Source organism: Protobothrops mucrosquamatus, unplaced genomic scaffold (genome assembly GCF_001527695.2).
Source record: "Protobothrops mucrosquamatus isolate PMUCROS unplaced genomic scaffold, P.Mucros_1.0 scaffold1047, whole genome shotgun sequence".
In the NCBI taxonomy this organism is placed as follows: domain Eukaryota; kingdom Metazoa; phylum Chordata; class Lepidosauria; order Squamata; family Viperidae; genus Protobothrops; species Protobothrops mucrosquamatus.
This window is the reverse complement of record NW_015387279.1, coordinates 203587-219439: the sequence shown is the minus strand read 5'-3', so window position 1 is coordinate 219439 and position 15853 is coordinate 203587. Positions and strand designations below refer to the sequence as shown.

The 15853-nt window shown below is 38.4% G+C and overlaps 1 protein-coding gene across 1 annotated transcript in view; it reads right to left on the bottom strand.

The window, feature by feature from the left end:
- Window positions 1-471: 471 nt before the first annotated feature.
- Window positions 472-15853, bottom strand: part of TEAD1 (TEA domain transcription factor 1) — a 126793-nt gene continuing 111411 nt past the window's right edge. The window contains exons 9-11 of the mRNA XM_015820042.1: window positions 4672-4812; window positions 2873-3025; window positions 472-864 (exon numbers count right to left, since the gene is read on the bottom strand). Of these exons, the coding sequence (XP_015675528.1) occupies window positions 751-864; window positions 2873-3025; window positions 4672-4812 (408 nt within the window). The 3' untranslated portion in view covers window positions 472-750. The remainder of the gene's footprint in view (window positions 865-2872; window positions 3026-4671; window positions 4813-15853) is intronic.

The following is a 15853-nucleotide window of genomic DNA, read 5'->3' as shown; positions in this document are numbered from 1 at the left end:
AATTAAATAATCAAATGTCCTTATTAGTACAAATATTTTATATTTTTAATGCACTAGATAAAATTAGTAAAAGAAAGGAAGTCTTCTCGCTCTGCAATACCTGCTTGAAAGTTTCAGTGAATTAGAATATTAGTTTTAATATAGAGGGAAAGAAAAAAAATATATTTTGCCTACTTTAAGGACCTGTCCATTCCCATCAGGCATTTCTTAAGGCTAAGTTTGTCATTTGGCTTCAAACAGAAATTGAGTTGCAGTATAAAATAATTTAGTGATTTACATTCGTCTGCATTTTCCACAGTAATCAGTTATGAAGATACTTTTTTTAAAAAAGAATTTGTGTGCTAATTTATGCTTAGTCAAAATTCATTTCATTCTTGCACCTTAGAAACGTGATTTTATTAATTTAGACAAAACACCTCATAAATTCTTATAACTGCTGTTCAGCTTTTCCATGGCAATTGCTCTGTGTTACATTTTTCTAACACAACAAATTAAAACTTTCACAAATTCTTAAATATAGTCTCCCTCCAAAAGGGTGGCTTTATAAATTTAAAGAACACTTTGTTTTAAGAAAGAATTTGTACAACTGTACCAGAATTTCACAGCTACAATATTTATCAACACACTCCCAATGAGGTTTAGAAAAATGTTGGGGACAGCTCAGCCAAAGAAAACTGCCACTTAGTGTTGAGGTTGACAGTCTGTGTTTTCGTAAGAAGTCATATTGAAAAGGTGTCTATAAATAACTATTCAGTCCTTTACAAGCCTGTAGATGTGATGCTGTGCTCCATGTTCGCTGTTTGAAACTTCAAATACACAAGCCATGCAAAGGAGCGTTTCTTGAGTGTCCCTGTTCGTTACAACCTGTTTGGGTTTTTTTACATGAAAAAAGAAAAGAAAGAAAGAAAGATGACATGTTAGAAACCTGTATATTGTCACAGAGACACAAAAGTAAAAGATATAATTTGTTGTGTATCAACAAATACATATTTCTAAAGTCACCCAATCTGTTAAACAAGCAGTTTATAAGTTAGATTTTTTTTTTCAATTCTACCTCTCTGACATAGTTTGCACATGAGAACAAGGCAAAGTGGAATTGGTTCAAAGTCAAATTCTGAAGGAATATTTTTGGAATTTTCTTAAGGAAAATACTAATTGTTAAACCCTGTCCCTTAACTAGTTAAAAAAAAAATCTGAAGCATCCATGAACACAAAGTGGTGGGAACATAACTAGTTCCTTTTCCTTCTGCAACCTTCCTCCAAAATTTGCTCCAGATGTTTTCGGATATCTTTGGGAATAGCATGAGGGCTAATAGCATGGAAGCTTTCATAAAGATTAAAAAAACAGTTCACAGATATTTTCTACTTTTTGAAAAGAGAATAAAGATAAAGGTTTCCCCTTCCAGTTGTGACTGACTCTAGCGGGCAGTACACATCTCCGTTTCTTAGCCAAAAAAAGTCACTGTTGTCCAAGGACACTTCTGTGGTCACATGACCAGTGTGACTATACTCCGAGGCACATGGAACACTGTTACCTTCCCACCAAAATGCTACCTGTTTATCTACTCATTTTTGCATGCTTTTAAACTGCTAGGTTTGTAAGAGCTGCAGCAAATAACGGGAGCTCATCCCATCATGTGGCACTCAGGGCTCAAACCCAGGGTGTCAGCTTTCCAGCTGACAAGCTCAACATCTCTAAGTGCTATGCTATCGCGTCCCTTAGAAAAAGAGAGAATATAATAACGCAATTATAGAACCACCTAACTTTTTAATAACCTGTTTCATCCTAACATTTGGAAATCTGAATTTCCAACCACATTCTGAATGGAAGAAAACCTACTAAAACTTAGGATTTTGGAACTGTTATGGATCAGTTCCATTCTATCTAACTTGCTTTAAAGCCCCAAGAGGATACACACAGCTACTCTGAAACTCTTCTACTGCAGGCTCAGCAGATGGCTTGAGCTATTTGAGCTTCTCTACATTTCTAAAGTGCTCAGAAAGGGGGTAGATTTAGAAGTATTGGAGAAGAGAGGCAAAGCAAAGGTGCAGTAAGTTACATAGACAGATCTGAATTATATCAGATGTCCTGGTATCCAATCTTCCTAAGTTCTCAAGAATTTCAGGAGCTTCTGAAATACAGTCTATTGAAAATAGATAGCTAACACCGAACATTGCTTGAAATGAGTAAACTGCCAAATGCCGTAAGGAAACATTACCTTCCTTGCACTTTGTACTAAAGAGGTGCCAGCTTCTTCCCCAAATCCCACTTCATCACTCAGAATACTATGAGATAAACACATTGGGTACCCAGTCCAAGGAAAACATGTAAACTCCATTGCTAACATAATTAGTAGTCACATTAGATCTGAAAGTGTATAACAGGGTTATGTGAATGTCGGTATCTCATTCCCATTAGCCTTCACAGATGAGGGCTAAGAGAAAGAAGTACAGGTTGCTCCAAGTATAAACACAAGCAAATTTCTACCATAAAGGCACAAATTGGTCTAAATTCACATGTAATATTAAGCTGTAATTTGCTTTTTGTTTCATTTAGTGCATTGTGCAACCATTCAATTGTGCCTTGATTTCATATTTTGAGTAGGCACAATGGCTTGTTCAAAAAACATGTTTAAAAATCCTAGGTTAGTGTTGTATGGAATTCAGTTTTTGCCTCCTACAAATTTTTATTTAAAAAAGTTTCAAATATTGTCCTATTAGGCAAGATTAAAATCAGAACCATCTTTTGAAATGACATACATTTCAACTGAAGGACATGGCATTTCTAACTCATTAAAACAAATCATAGGAAACATCTATCTCCTCCCAACGTACTCCAGAGAACAGTGAGCAAAGGGAAGAAAGTTATTACCAACAAAATTGTAAAGTTTTCCAACACACTGTTCATCATATATTTCTCTGGTAAATGCTTGAGCTTGTGGATGAAGTTGATCATATATTCACACATTGGGGAGCGGTTTATTCTAAACACAAACCGGCCATTCTCGAATCGTGCATATTCAGTCTAAGAAGAATAACAAAAAGAAAGTTGAAAATTGAACTAGGTATTTCAAATAATTATTTAGAAATCATTTGATTTTCCCATTAAATTAAACCAGTGCTTAGATATAATAAATTAAATACTGTAATAGCATGACAAGTCAAGAGTATTTATTTAGACTGCACCCACCCATGGAATTCACTTCCTCTCCCTCTGCAACCCAATACAAACCTTCAACTGTCTAAAATAGATTGGGAAGACCCTCTGAAGAAATCTAGAGGCTAGGGGTGAGTATCAGGAGAAAATATAAGAAATCAGGAGAGCAAGGGAAACTCCACTTGCATAAAATGAAGTTATTCATATATTGTCAACCGTGGCTCTTACTTAATTATATAATTCTACTGAATTAAACATACAATGGAGTTGAAATGTTACATTGTCATAAAAGATACTGTATATTGGAAAATACTGCATTGTTTAACCCATCATCTTAAGCTTGGATAATTGCAGTAAGCTAAAATAAGAATAGCACAACACTCTAATGCCCACTAGATATACTGAGAAGCCAGTCCCAATTTAATTTAATAGTTTTAAGTTTTACAAGCCACAGATGCATTTTTAGCAACAAGCCGCACTGTTATAGCCTGTTTGGTTGCCAAATGAAGCTCCACATACAGTGCAATGGAAAAGTGTATTTAACAGAAGGCCTTTGGTGCAGATACCTATATCATCATTCATATTTTATCAGTTGAGAACATTAAGGAAGATTTTGAAATATTCCCTGTTCAGTATGTGGTGAATCCCCAAATCTATAAAACAGATCGTCCATAGTCCCAGGAATTTAGGTAACAGTTCTTAATTCTTGAGCTAAAAACAAGTATACCAGGAGCCCTGTTGGCACAACAGTTAGAATGTGGTATTGTAAGCAAACTCTGCCCACAGCCCCGGTGTTCAGTCCTGATGGAGCTCAAGGTTGACTCAGCCTTCCATCCTTTCGAAGTCAGTAAAATGAGAACCCAGACTATTGGAGGCAATGTGCTGACATTGTAAACAGCTATGGCAGGGGTCTTCAAACTTGGCCCTTTTATGACTTGTGGACTTCAACTCCCAGAATTCCTCAGCCAGCGTGCCTGGCTGAGGAATTCTAGGAGTTGAAGTCCACAAGTCATAAAAGGGCCAAGTTTGAAGACCCCTGCACTATGGGGCAGTATATAAGTCTAAGTGTCATTGCTAAGCCCTATAACATGATTCAGCAGAGGAAATATGTAGGCTAAAACAGAATTTTAGACTTCTCCAAAAATAGTGAAAAAGGCTGTTACAGGGATGCATGCTTACATGTCCGAGACACAAAGAGATTTCATAATGAGCAAGCTACAGTACAAAATACTACTGGTGCCAAATAGCCAGACTGCTTTAAGCATTTTAAAAGGCACTCATTAAAGAAAATTCTCCTCGCAAATTAGTTCAAGTTGAATAGCAGGGAGCATATTCCACTTCCCTAGTCAGTTTTTTCCCCAAAAGGATACCTAAGAACCTGGAAAAAAATGTACACCACAACAATTTTATATTAACACAACTGTAGATGCATTGGTTCAGATGTACAATTTGAAAAAAGGCTTTTTTTTTTTTTAAAAAAAAGAGAAGTATGAGATGGCAACAATAATCACTACCTCTACTTTTTCCACCACTTGCTTCCCAAATGAGCAGACTTTGGTGGAACAGGTGATTGTCATGTTTTCTGAACTTTCATATTGACTAGTTACACCATAGAATGCTCCTGTATCATCTTGGATGTTGCAATTTAAATCCGCCTGTAAGAAAAACAGCATTTATATAAGAAGCAATTAGCAATTAGCATTCTCCCTTTATGCAGGCTACTCTGGAACCACAAACAGTCCAGCTGTATTCAAAGTAATATATCACCTTGACTCTCACTGCAGGTTTGTTTGTTGCCAAGTGACTTTCCACTGCAATTTTGAAAGGCAGGGTTATTTCATTTAAGGTTTGGATTCAAAATTGCTGGGCCATAAAAGCTTTTGACTATTTTAACTATCCAGTTTCTAATTTAAAGAATTAAGAGGATATAGCTATTCAATGGGAAGAATAGCTCTTTTTTTTCCCCAACTTGAACTGGATACATATAAATAAGCCATCCTTTGAAATGAAAAGAGCTAGAAATATATACAGCTAGCCCCTTATTTTGCTGGGAAATAAGATTTTAAAGAGAACATTCAATAATTCCATATGCCAATAATGAATCATATCATACATTGTATTATAATCCATCACAAATAATGATAACTTCCCAAACTCAGGTGACACAAGTACAGGTTAGATCACTGGGAATCCAATTTCTTATAATTAATTTAATCATAGCAACTTGTAAAAACAGCTCAGAGTGTTTACTGATAAAAATTCACAGGCATTAAAATATAGCTACTGTACATGTCATATGTCATTGAAGAATAAGGAAGATTGCCCGATATTCTTCAACACACCCACTGAAAATTGCAACCACACCCTTTGAAAACTTCTCAGCAGCTCACAGGGAAGAGGACACTGGACAACCTGTTGTAGAGTGTAAATACTTACACAAAACAAGAATAAGGACACACTAGCATATGCTTGGAGAAAGTATGTGAACATTTGCAGGAAAAATCTCCTATTCAAATCCTCCCATCCAACACCACACTTATAAAACACAGCAAAGATAGAATGTTTTTATAATATAATAGAACTATCCAAACTTTTTGCAGACAGCGCTGTTTGGAGAAAGTAACTGAGATTTGATCATAAAATGGAAGATGCTCCGTAGATGATTGGCAGCACTTGTGATAGATGGAGGTAATCCCAGAGAACAGTAAACTTCAGAGGTTAAAAAACAAAGAAACTGACTGCACGGAATTAGAAATTTATCTTGAGTACTTATTATAATTCAGGATTATCCCTCACCTCAATTCTTTTTCACCTCAAATTTCTCAAACAAAAGTGATGTATTCATCCCAGAAACTCATAGTTCTCTTTTAGGCTCAGCACTCAAATATTTTCCTTTCCAATTTTCTCCTGAATTTTGTTAACATGCAAGACTCCCAGTTATATTTTGCAACTCCCCTCTCAGTGACTGATGCTAGGACATTGAACTGATCTTTAAAGTTGTGGCAGTTGCAGCACCCCGGCAGTTACATGATTGTGATTTGGTCACTTGGCAACCAACTTGTAAATATGATGATTGCAGCATCCTCCAGTCACATGATCACCATTTGTGACTTTATCACCAGCTTCCAACAAGCAAAGTCAATGGGGAAGCCAGCAGGAGGTCACAAATGGTGACCACATGATTTCTCATTTAACAACCACAGAGGATTTGCTTAACGATTGCAACCAGACCTGCAGGAACTCTTGTTGTAAGTCACTGTGGTCATGTGACATCACACTTTAAAACTGCATCGCTTAGCAATGGAGTTTCCACTTAGTATTGTTAACTGTGGACTTTTCTTCTCCTCAAATAAGTTATTTCTAATCTCCACCCTCACCCCACTAACTGTCCCATTTCTACTGACTTTTTCTTTTATCTGGCAATTGGTGTATATCAGTGGTGGGATTCAAATATGTGAATAACCGGTTCTCTGTGTGGATGTCGCTTCCGGAAGTCCATTCTGGGCCTGGGCAACAAAAAATTTGCTACCTGTTCTGCCAAAGTGGTGCGAACTGGCTGAATCCCACCACTGGTGTATATCCTCCTTTCATAGGAAAGGAAGCAATAGGAGCACATTAAAATAAAGCACAGCCCTCTGGCCATCTTTTATCTTGACTTCTTAAGAATGTGAGGCCTAGAGGAATTATGAAGAATAAAGACAATGACTGCTTTGTGTTGAACCACTCCCAGTAACACACCTTTACTATAAAATCAGCATGAGTTCAGGAAGAGATATTTGTATTGCAATGATGCCCAAGGTACAGCATTACCCCCTTTTTCCAGTTGTATTAAAAGGCACAAGTGAAGTAAAGGAAAAAGTATAAGATCAGCCTGAACCTATTTGTATGAAATTTGTAGTTATGTTTATAAAAGAAGGGGTCCCTGAGGATTTTACTCCACTAGCCATAGCTGATTTTAAGGGGTGGTGTTCATCTTCATTTCTAGGCCATTGAGCCAGCACTGTCCAAAGACATATCTATGATCATGTGGCCAGCATGACATCATAGAGCGCTGTTACCCTTCCAAAGTAGTACCATTCATCTAATTGCATTTGCATGCTTTCAAACTGCTAGGTTGGCAGCAGTTGGGGTGAGAAATGGGATATCACTCCACCATGTGGTACCCGAGTCTTGAACCTGGGCTGATGACTTCCCAGCCAACAAGCCCAGCATCTCAACCGTTGACCCATCGTGCTGCCTTCATTAATGTTTGTGCTCCCACATTATTTTAATAATCATGAGTACAAGGGCCCATAGATTGGCATTTGAAGATTTGGGGTGGCTTTGCATGTATTCCTGTCACTAGTTAGTTAACTCCAAAGAGAAAGAATTTGCATCTAACTGGAAGAGAAATATCATTACTGAGATTTCCTCAGCAATGCATCTTTTTGCAAATCTTCATGGGACTGGTTATTCAAAGACCAGACACTCAGATCTGAATAACTATTCCTAGTTTAGACTGCAACAACATGTGTCTTGGAAAGCAGATGAAAAAGCTTTACAGATGGACCACATTTTTATTAAGAACTAACCAAAGAGAGAAGCAACCTAGAACTAAGGAGAAACTTCCTGACAGTTAGAACAATTAACCAGTGGAACAACCTGCCTCCAGAAGCGGTGAATGCTCCAACACTGGAAGTTTTTAAGAAGAAACTGGACAGCCATTTGTCCGAAATGGTATAGGGTTTCCTGCCTGAGCAGGGGGTTGGACAAGATGACCTCCAAGGTCCCTTCCAACTTTATCATTACTATTATTATTATTATTATTATTATTATTATTATTATTATTATTATTATTATTATTATTATTATTATTATTATTATTATTATTATTATTATAAAATAAATACAAAAAAGTAATGTAATATAATCTTTGTTTCCTACTGCCACATGACCCCACCATTATTTTTTTTCTAGTTCTACCACTAGTATAATTTTAATATGGTAGAGTCTCAAATAATTTGCTAGGGACTCTTCCTAAGAAATAGTGAAATCAATCTGCTATCAATCTGCTGTCACAGTTGACTAAATGATATATCTGAACATAAGGACAGCTATTTTGTCAGGCAAAGTCATCTTACTAATTTTTTAAAAACATTGTATTAAATGTAATTATTCTGTGGTGTATGAATCATCTTTCTATCTGGAGTAGTCATTTTGGTCACAATGGCAGATCTGCTTTTATTGTCAGAATATTATTGGTCTTAGTCACTGTCTTAAGTAGCAATGCTATTGAAGTAAATTATCATCATGTTTTCATCATTCCAACATGTGTAATTTAGAGCAGGGGTCCCCAACCTCTGGGCTGAGGCCCACTACTGGGCTGTGGTCTATTTGGAATTGGGCCATGTGAGCGGCTGGCCAGAGAGTGCACCCACAGCTTTACTTGCATGAGTGGCGCCAGCCCGCTGCTTGTGCAGGCCAGTTCCCCTCTCCCCCCCAGCTGAGCTGCCAAGATGCAAAGGTTGGGGACCGCTGTCTTAGAGGCCTCATGCTGAGGTAAAGATCATAAAACCAAACCATGTATGGGATTCTAGAAATACTAGCAGGAGGTCCACTCTTCAAGAGGCGTCTCTTGAGTTTAAGTATACTGTATTAGACAACTATTATCCCATATATACTTTCTCTTTGGAAAAAGAAAATGGAAGAAGAGGTGAGGGAAAACAGCTTCAGAGAATGCTGTGGAAAAAAACATTTTCTAGATCGAAGACAGACAGGATTCTGACCTAGGCATAAGACTAAAAATGCAGTGGTCACCCTCAAGGATCATTGGCGGTAAGGTACGGATGATGGGAGATGATTACTCTTGTTTTTCTGGAATACTGTTGGTCACAGTATCCTTTGAAATAGCTAAGAACTGGGGGAGTTGCAGGCATCATTTTAAGGTTCCAGTTAATTGTTCTGAGGGGAGAGTTGGGGTTAGGCTTTTCATTATTAGGATTAGGTTTAGGGAGTTTTCGGTGACATTGCTGCAACATGGGTGCTGGGGAATGAAGCTCGGTTCCCCAAGCCCGATTTCTATCAGCTGGGGAGTCCAATAGAACCGAAAGTCGCCCCGTAGAGGCTACTGGTCAAAGGGTGAAACTTCGCAGATCATGGGCCAGCGATAGCTGACCTGCTTGATCCACAGCAGCCCTTGGGAACGGCGGGAAGAAAGGCTGACCGCACCCATGCGGTCAGACAGAAGCAGCTGATCCTGGTGAGACTACTTTCCTTATCTCTCTACAAGTGAAAATACCAGTTCTGGGGAAAAGCATTCAAAAGCAAGAAATCCCCAAGCTCCGGGGAGGGGGGGGGTTCTTTACCCCTCCCTCCTGAACTATAAGTGGCAGTTTAAGCTTTGGGAAAATTAAAACTGACTTATAACAATACTGTGAAGATAGTTAGGTACAGGCATAAAAGAAGGATAATTTGGGAAACTTTTGGATTTATAAATCTTTTTTTTTAATTCCTTGTTTGGAAACCATCGGATTTTAACTGTTTAACTTTTTTAAAGTATGTTGGGAATGGACATCTAATGACATTATTAAGATTAGGTTTCAGTTAGGGCAAAGTGCAATGCTCCATATGTCTCCTGGGCAGTCTCACTGTTACCCTGTAATACAACTGCTGTGGGAGCCGCATTGGTGATTTCTAGACACAGTTGAAGGTGCTGAGGCTCTCTATATGACCCAGGAGATGAGTTTCTTTGGGACCAGGATATTCTGTCCACTCAATCATCTCAGCTCCTTAATTTAGTCCATTTAGTACTGAGTTTGCATGAATACTAATATTGAAGCTTATACAAAATAAATTTTCATCAGCGTACTTCATGAAAGTTTTGGATGCTACTTTTTTCTTATTTCTTCTATGTTGGCTAGTACATTTACAAAAGCACGTTCAAATTAAAAAGGCGAAGGTGGAAGAAGAAACATCTTAACATCTAAATCTAATCCAAGATTTGAACTGTATGATTAAATCCAACTGGAAACAGAGAATTGGATTATTTCCTGCTTTCAGCATATTTTAAAGGCAAGAGTAGTAGCAAATTATAGCCTAAAATCACAACACAAGAGTTTCAGTGTTAGATTTCCTTTTAATGCAAATACTTCAGCAACATCCTGAAAAACAGAACTGGCCATTTCCCAGACACTTGTTCTCTGTGCCTGTTGATACATATAATGTATTCATCCATCAATATAATGCAGCTTGTCAGTACGAAGTGCTGGAAATTTTACATACCAAGCCTACCAACTGCTTGACATGATGCATGCAAACAGCTCCTGCTGAAGGCCCACAGCAGGCATTGAAAGAGAGCTGGCTCAAAACAAGAACTACTCTAAGTGAAGAAAAGACTAAAGTCTGGGAAAAGAAGGCATTTGCCTGCGTGTGTTTTACAATAGCCTACTTCAGGGGTAGGCAACCTTGGCTCTTTTATGACTCGTGGACTTCAACTCCCAGAATTCCTGAGCCAGCTTGTCCACGAGTCATAAAAGAGCCAAGGTTGCCTACCCCTGGCCTACTTAAACAATTTGCTTCAGGTTTTTTTTTCCCCCCAACAGCATTTGCAAGAAGAGACTGGGATTCTTTTGCTGTGAACAGGTGTGTTTGTATGGGGGAAATCCTAGACTGCATTTCCTGAGAGAGCAGCATAATTAACAGACAAAATATGCAGTAGTTAAAACTGAACATGGTCATTTGCTAAATGGCATTGAGGCTTCCTACCATTAGCATGAGCTGCAATGAGTTGTCATTCGTATGAGCACATTATGCTTCCTCTCCTTCCAGTGAACAGTGGACCAAAGGCAGAGATTCATTCCAATTTCTTTTTTTTTCTCTAATTTTTTTTTCAAGTGCAGCATCTGGAACTTTGGCTCTGTTTGCTGCCAGCTTCGCATTGCCACACGGCTCAGCTTTTGCTGCCCAAGCCAAGCAACTGTACTTCCCCAACTGCTCTCTAATTCATTCACAAGAATGAACACACTTGTATCAAGAATTTTGTATTCAGGTCCTGAAGGTCCCTGGGCAGGAATGATCTTCTCTCGGGTGACTGGAAAGGGCAAGCAGCACAGCTTTCCTTTCACTTCAAATAGGTTGCAAAACTGGGTCAAAATGACCAGGCCGCATGACTAAACTCCTCTCTCTGAGGCAGTTGATTTGCCAAGCCTTACTCAGTTATGCAATAAAAATGACATCTTAGGAGGGGAAACATTACAATGGCTTTTTTGTGAATGGAGACAAAGAATTGACATGCCTCCAAAAAGGGCAGCAGACACACATGAGGGACGTGGGAGGAGACCATGTGGCGGAGCTCTTTCTGAACACAAACTATCCTGAATTCATTACTGTTAACAATGGGAGACAAAGAAACAGCATTATATTTTTCAGGTCACATCTATTTTACATGATAAGAAAAGGAATAAAGTTAACCATCCAACTCATGTTACTTTACCACTAATTATGGCATATATTTACATCTATAAAATGGGAGAGATTTTTGGACATGATTTAATGCCCTTTTATTGTGCAGATTCCTTTATCTCTGTTCTACATTTGAATTTCAAAAATGCTTTGGACTTCAAAGCATCTTTAAAAGAAAAGAAAAAAGCAAAAGAAAACCGCTAATTACAGCATGTGTTATTTTCTAGAATACTTTTTTGCAATGCAGATTCTTGAAAACTAGGTATTCATTAAAATACTTATTGATATTAATCAATAGTTCTTCATAGAGTCCTCTGTTTCACAGGCTTTCTCTGACACGTACGTTTGCATTATTCTGAAGCAGTACCACAGCAATTTAACACTGTAATAGCATAATTCTGAGTATATTTACTCAGGAATGAGATCTATTGTGTTCAGTGTGGTTTATTCCTTTGTAAACATGAATGGGTCAGCTATCTATGCCAGTTGCTAGTGAATATATAAAACTGATCAAGGTTTATGTCTTGTTCTGCTTCGCTCAGTTCAAAGCATATCTCTTTTTCTTTAAAATACCCCAATCTCTCATTTCCACTACTAATGGACTTACTAGGTGTGGCTCAATGGCAGATACTGCCAATTATTATTTTGTCTTGTATCTAAAAACAATAAAGACAAAACAGAATTACAATGAGACAGAATAAAATTAAACACCCTATTAAAACTTATTGGTAAAAAGATATAACTGGCACCCAATCAAATTAAAACAAATACCCCTGCAACTGATAAACCAGCTTGAATAATAGTTTAAATGTGTCAATAGTAGACAATATTTGCTGGATTAAAAACATTTACCTCTCAATGGTAGGATATTGGAAAGACTGGAATCCTTCGTATTCTCTGAGCTTGGTTCTTTGCTTGCAGATGTTTCATTACCTAGCTAAGTAATATCATCAGTGTGAGTGAGTATGAGTTTATTCCCTGCTTATATACACTAGCTTGCTCTGCTAGTTTTGATAGGGTGTGGTTTTCTCCTTGGTGGTTCTTGACTAGGATATTGTTTTCTGCTTGGTTGTTCCTGAACATTTTATTTTTATTTCAAACCATTTTATTTCTTTGTTTCAAGGAATAAAAGATACAAGGGAAGAAGAAAACAACAACAACCTACCCTTCTGGGCTATTCTTATCAGTACAAGAAATGATGTCAAATTAGAAATGCAAGAGAAAAAAAACCCACACTAACCAATTGCTCCATCCACCAAAGTAAGAATCCAACCTATGTAAGATCTTTACTCAGATAAGTACAAACACAATGCAGCAACCCAGAACACCAGAAAAAGGAAACAGACCGCCTACACAATATCTTTGAACAAAATAGATACCCACAGACCACTCAACTCACATCAGCTCAACCAACACATGCTATGAAAAGGATGACACTAACATACATCAAAATATCTCAGAAGCAATTATTTATTCATATTATGCTTTCTGTACTTTTGAACTGCTTAGCAATCAGATTGATTAAAAGGATAGCTCCTTTTATCACATGGCCACTAAATTTACAGAATAACAGGGTTGGAAGGGACCTTGGAGGTCTTCTAGTCCAACCCCTTCCTCAGGCAGAAAACCCTATACGTTTTCGGACAAATAGGTGTCCAATCTCTTCTTAAAAACCTCCAATGTTGGAGCATTCACAACATCTGGAGGTAAGTTGTTCCATTGATTAATTGTTCTAACAGTCAGGAAATTTCTCCTTAGTTCTAGATTGCTTCTCTCTTTGGTTAGTTTCCACCCGTTGCTTCTTGTCCTGCCTTCAGGCGCTTTGTAGAATAGCTTGACTCCCTCTTCTTTGTGGCAGCCCCTGAGATATTGGAACACTGCTATCATGTCACACACCCACACCCCGCCCTTCTCTTCATTAAACTAGACACAATCAATTCCAACAACTGTTCTTTATATGTTTTAGCCTCCAGTCCCCTAATCATCTTTATTGCTCTTCACTGTACTCTTTCTAGAGTCTCTCTCTCTTTTTTTTTTTACATCATGGCAACCAAAACTGGATGCAGTATTCCAAGTGTGGCCTTATCAAGGCGTTATAAAGTGGTATTAACACTTCACATGATCTTGATTCTATCCCTCTATTAATACAGCCTAGAATTATGTTGGCTTTTTTGGCAAAAATGCTGGCTCATATTTAAGTGATTGTCCACTAGGACTCCAAGATCCCCCACACAGTTATTACTATTGAACCAGGTACCACCCATACTATACCTATGCATTTGGTTTTTCTTGCCTAAATATAGAATCTTACTTTTTTCGATATTGAATTTCATTTTGTTAGATAGCACCCAATGTTCAAGTCTGTCAAGACTTGGTCAGCAAGGGCACTGTATCTGTTGTGCAGGGACACAGCGAAAGCTTTGTGTTTATGGTTCACAGCTCTCACCCTGCCAGATCCCACAGTTGTCCACGCTGCCCTTCTCCTGCAGCAGTGATGGTGAACCTTTTAGAGACCGAGTGCCCAAACTGCAACCCAAAACCCACTTATGTATCGTCAGGTGTCGGGTGGCCATAGCCCATTGGGTGGGTGTGGCCATTTGGGTGTGGCCAATTGGGTGGGTGTGGCCAATTGAGTGGGCATGGCCCATTGGGTGGGCGTGGCTGCAGTGGTAATGGCAGGCTGGGTGGGACTAAAAAGTTCAATCAATTCCAACTTTGCGAGATCTTTTTTTTCCTGTGAGAAGTTGAAATTGATTGATTGATTGATTGAACCTTATTTTTTGCACACGGCGGCAGAGGTCTAAAACAAAAAGGTTTTATAAAACCCAGCTGAAGGCCTAGGACTGGGGCGATGGCACACCACAGTCTTGCAGGATCTTTGTGGTAGAGGGGCTGATAGTGCGGAGGCTCAATAGAGTAGAAGGGCTGAACTGGACACCTAATTTCTGCCTGAAGAGCACAGATTACAGACCATAGATAAATAATCTGTCCTTGTAGACTAGTGATTTGTTTACAGATAGGACAGTTTCCAAGTTTGAAAATATTGTGAAAGACAGCTGCAAAACAAGTGTTGCATTGAACTTAGCCAGACATTCTGAGATACAAGGACTCTCAGATGCACTTGCCCTGAATGTACTGCTGCTGTTTTTGATTTTTAGTTATGTGAACTGCATGCGGGCCGCTACTTTACTCCTCTACTCTCCTCCTTTTTAACTCACAGATTGTAGCTCTTCCTAGCAACCTCTGGGCAGTTTAAATGCAATGGAGGTCCAATCAGCAGGGCCTCAGCTATTTTCCTCCTCCACCCTCCTCCTTTTTAACTCACAGAGTTAAAAGCCTTAGTTAATTTTGTTGCAAGCCTTAGTTAATTTTGAGCCTTAGCTTTCCTCACTTCATCTGTGCAGGATCGGACTATTTGTTGATATTCTGCCTTAATTATGTGCCCCTCTTTTCACTTTTTATACTTGTCCTTTTTGTTTTTCAAGTTATCTTTATGCAGCCATGCTGGTTTCTTTTGAGAGCTGTTATTTTTCTTCCTTGTTAGTATTGTGCTAGACTAAGCTTTTATAATCTCACTTTTCAAAAGTTCCCAAGCTTCTTGAGTTGTTTTCCATTTGAGGAGTCTCATCCATGGAATCCTTCCCAAGATCTCTCAAAGTTTATTGAAATTAGCTGTCTTAAAGTGCTTGCATAATGTTGAATTCCAATATTGCACGATCACTCCCTCTCAAGGTTCCTGTAGCTTCAATACCTTCTTTCATTTCATCTCTGTTAGTGAGAATTAAGTCCAGTATGGCTGATCCCCTAGTTCCCTTCTCTAATATTTGGGATACAAAGTTGTCTGCCAGTTTTGTCAGGAATTTGTTTGATCTTCCATTGGTGCAGAGTTTGTCTCCCAGTTGATGTCAGGGTAGTTAAAGTTCCCCATTCCTACATATCTTAGTTAACTGACTAGCAAAAAGTTCATCTATTTCTTCTGTTTGGTTGGATGGCCTATAGTATACACCAGGGGTGTCAAACTGCTTGCCTGTGGGCCGAATGTGTCATGCTGAAACCGTGCCCACCCCATTGCTGGCAATGGAGAAACAGTTGCGATACATCGCGACATGTCACGTGATGTTGCGAGTTTGACACCCCTGGTATACACCTATGGCAATGTCATTTTTCTCACTTTTATATTGACCCAAATACATTCAGGACAGTTTTCATCATTGTTGTGCTCTATTTCTGTAGAGAGATAGTTATTTCTTATATATA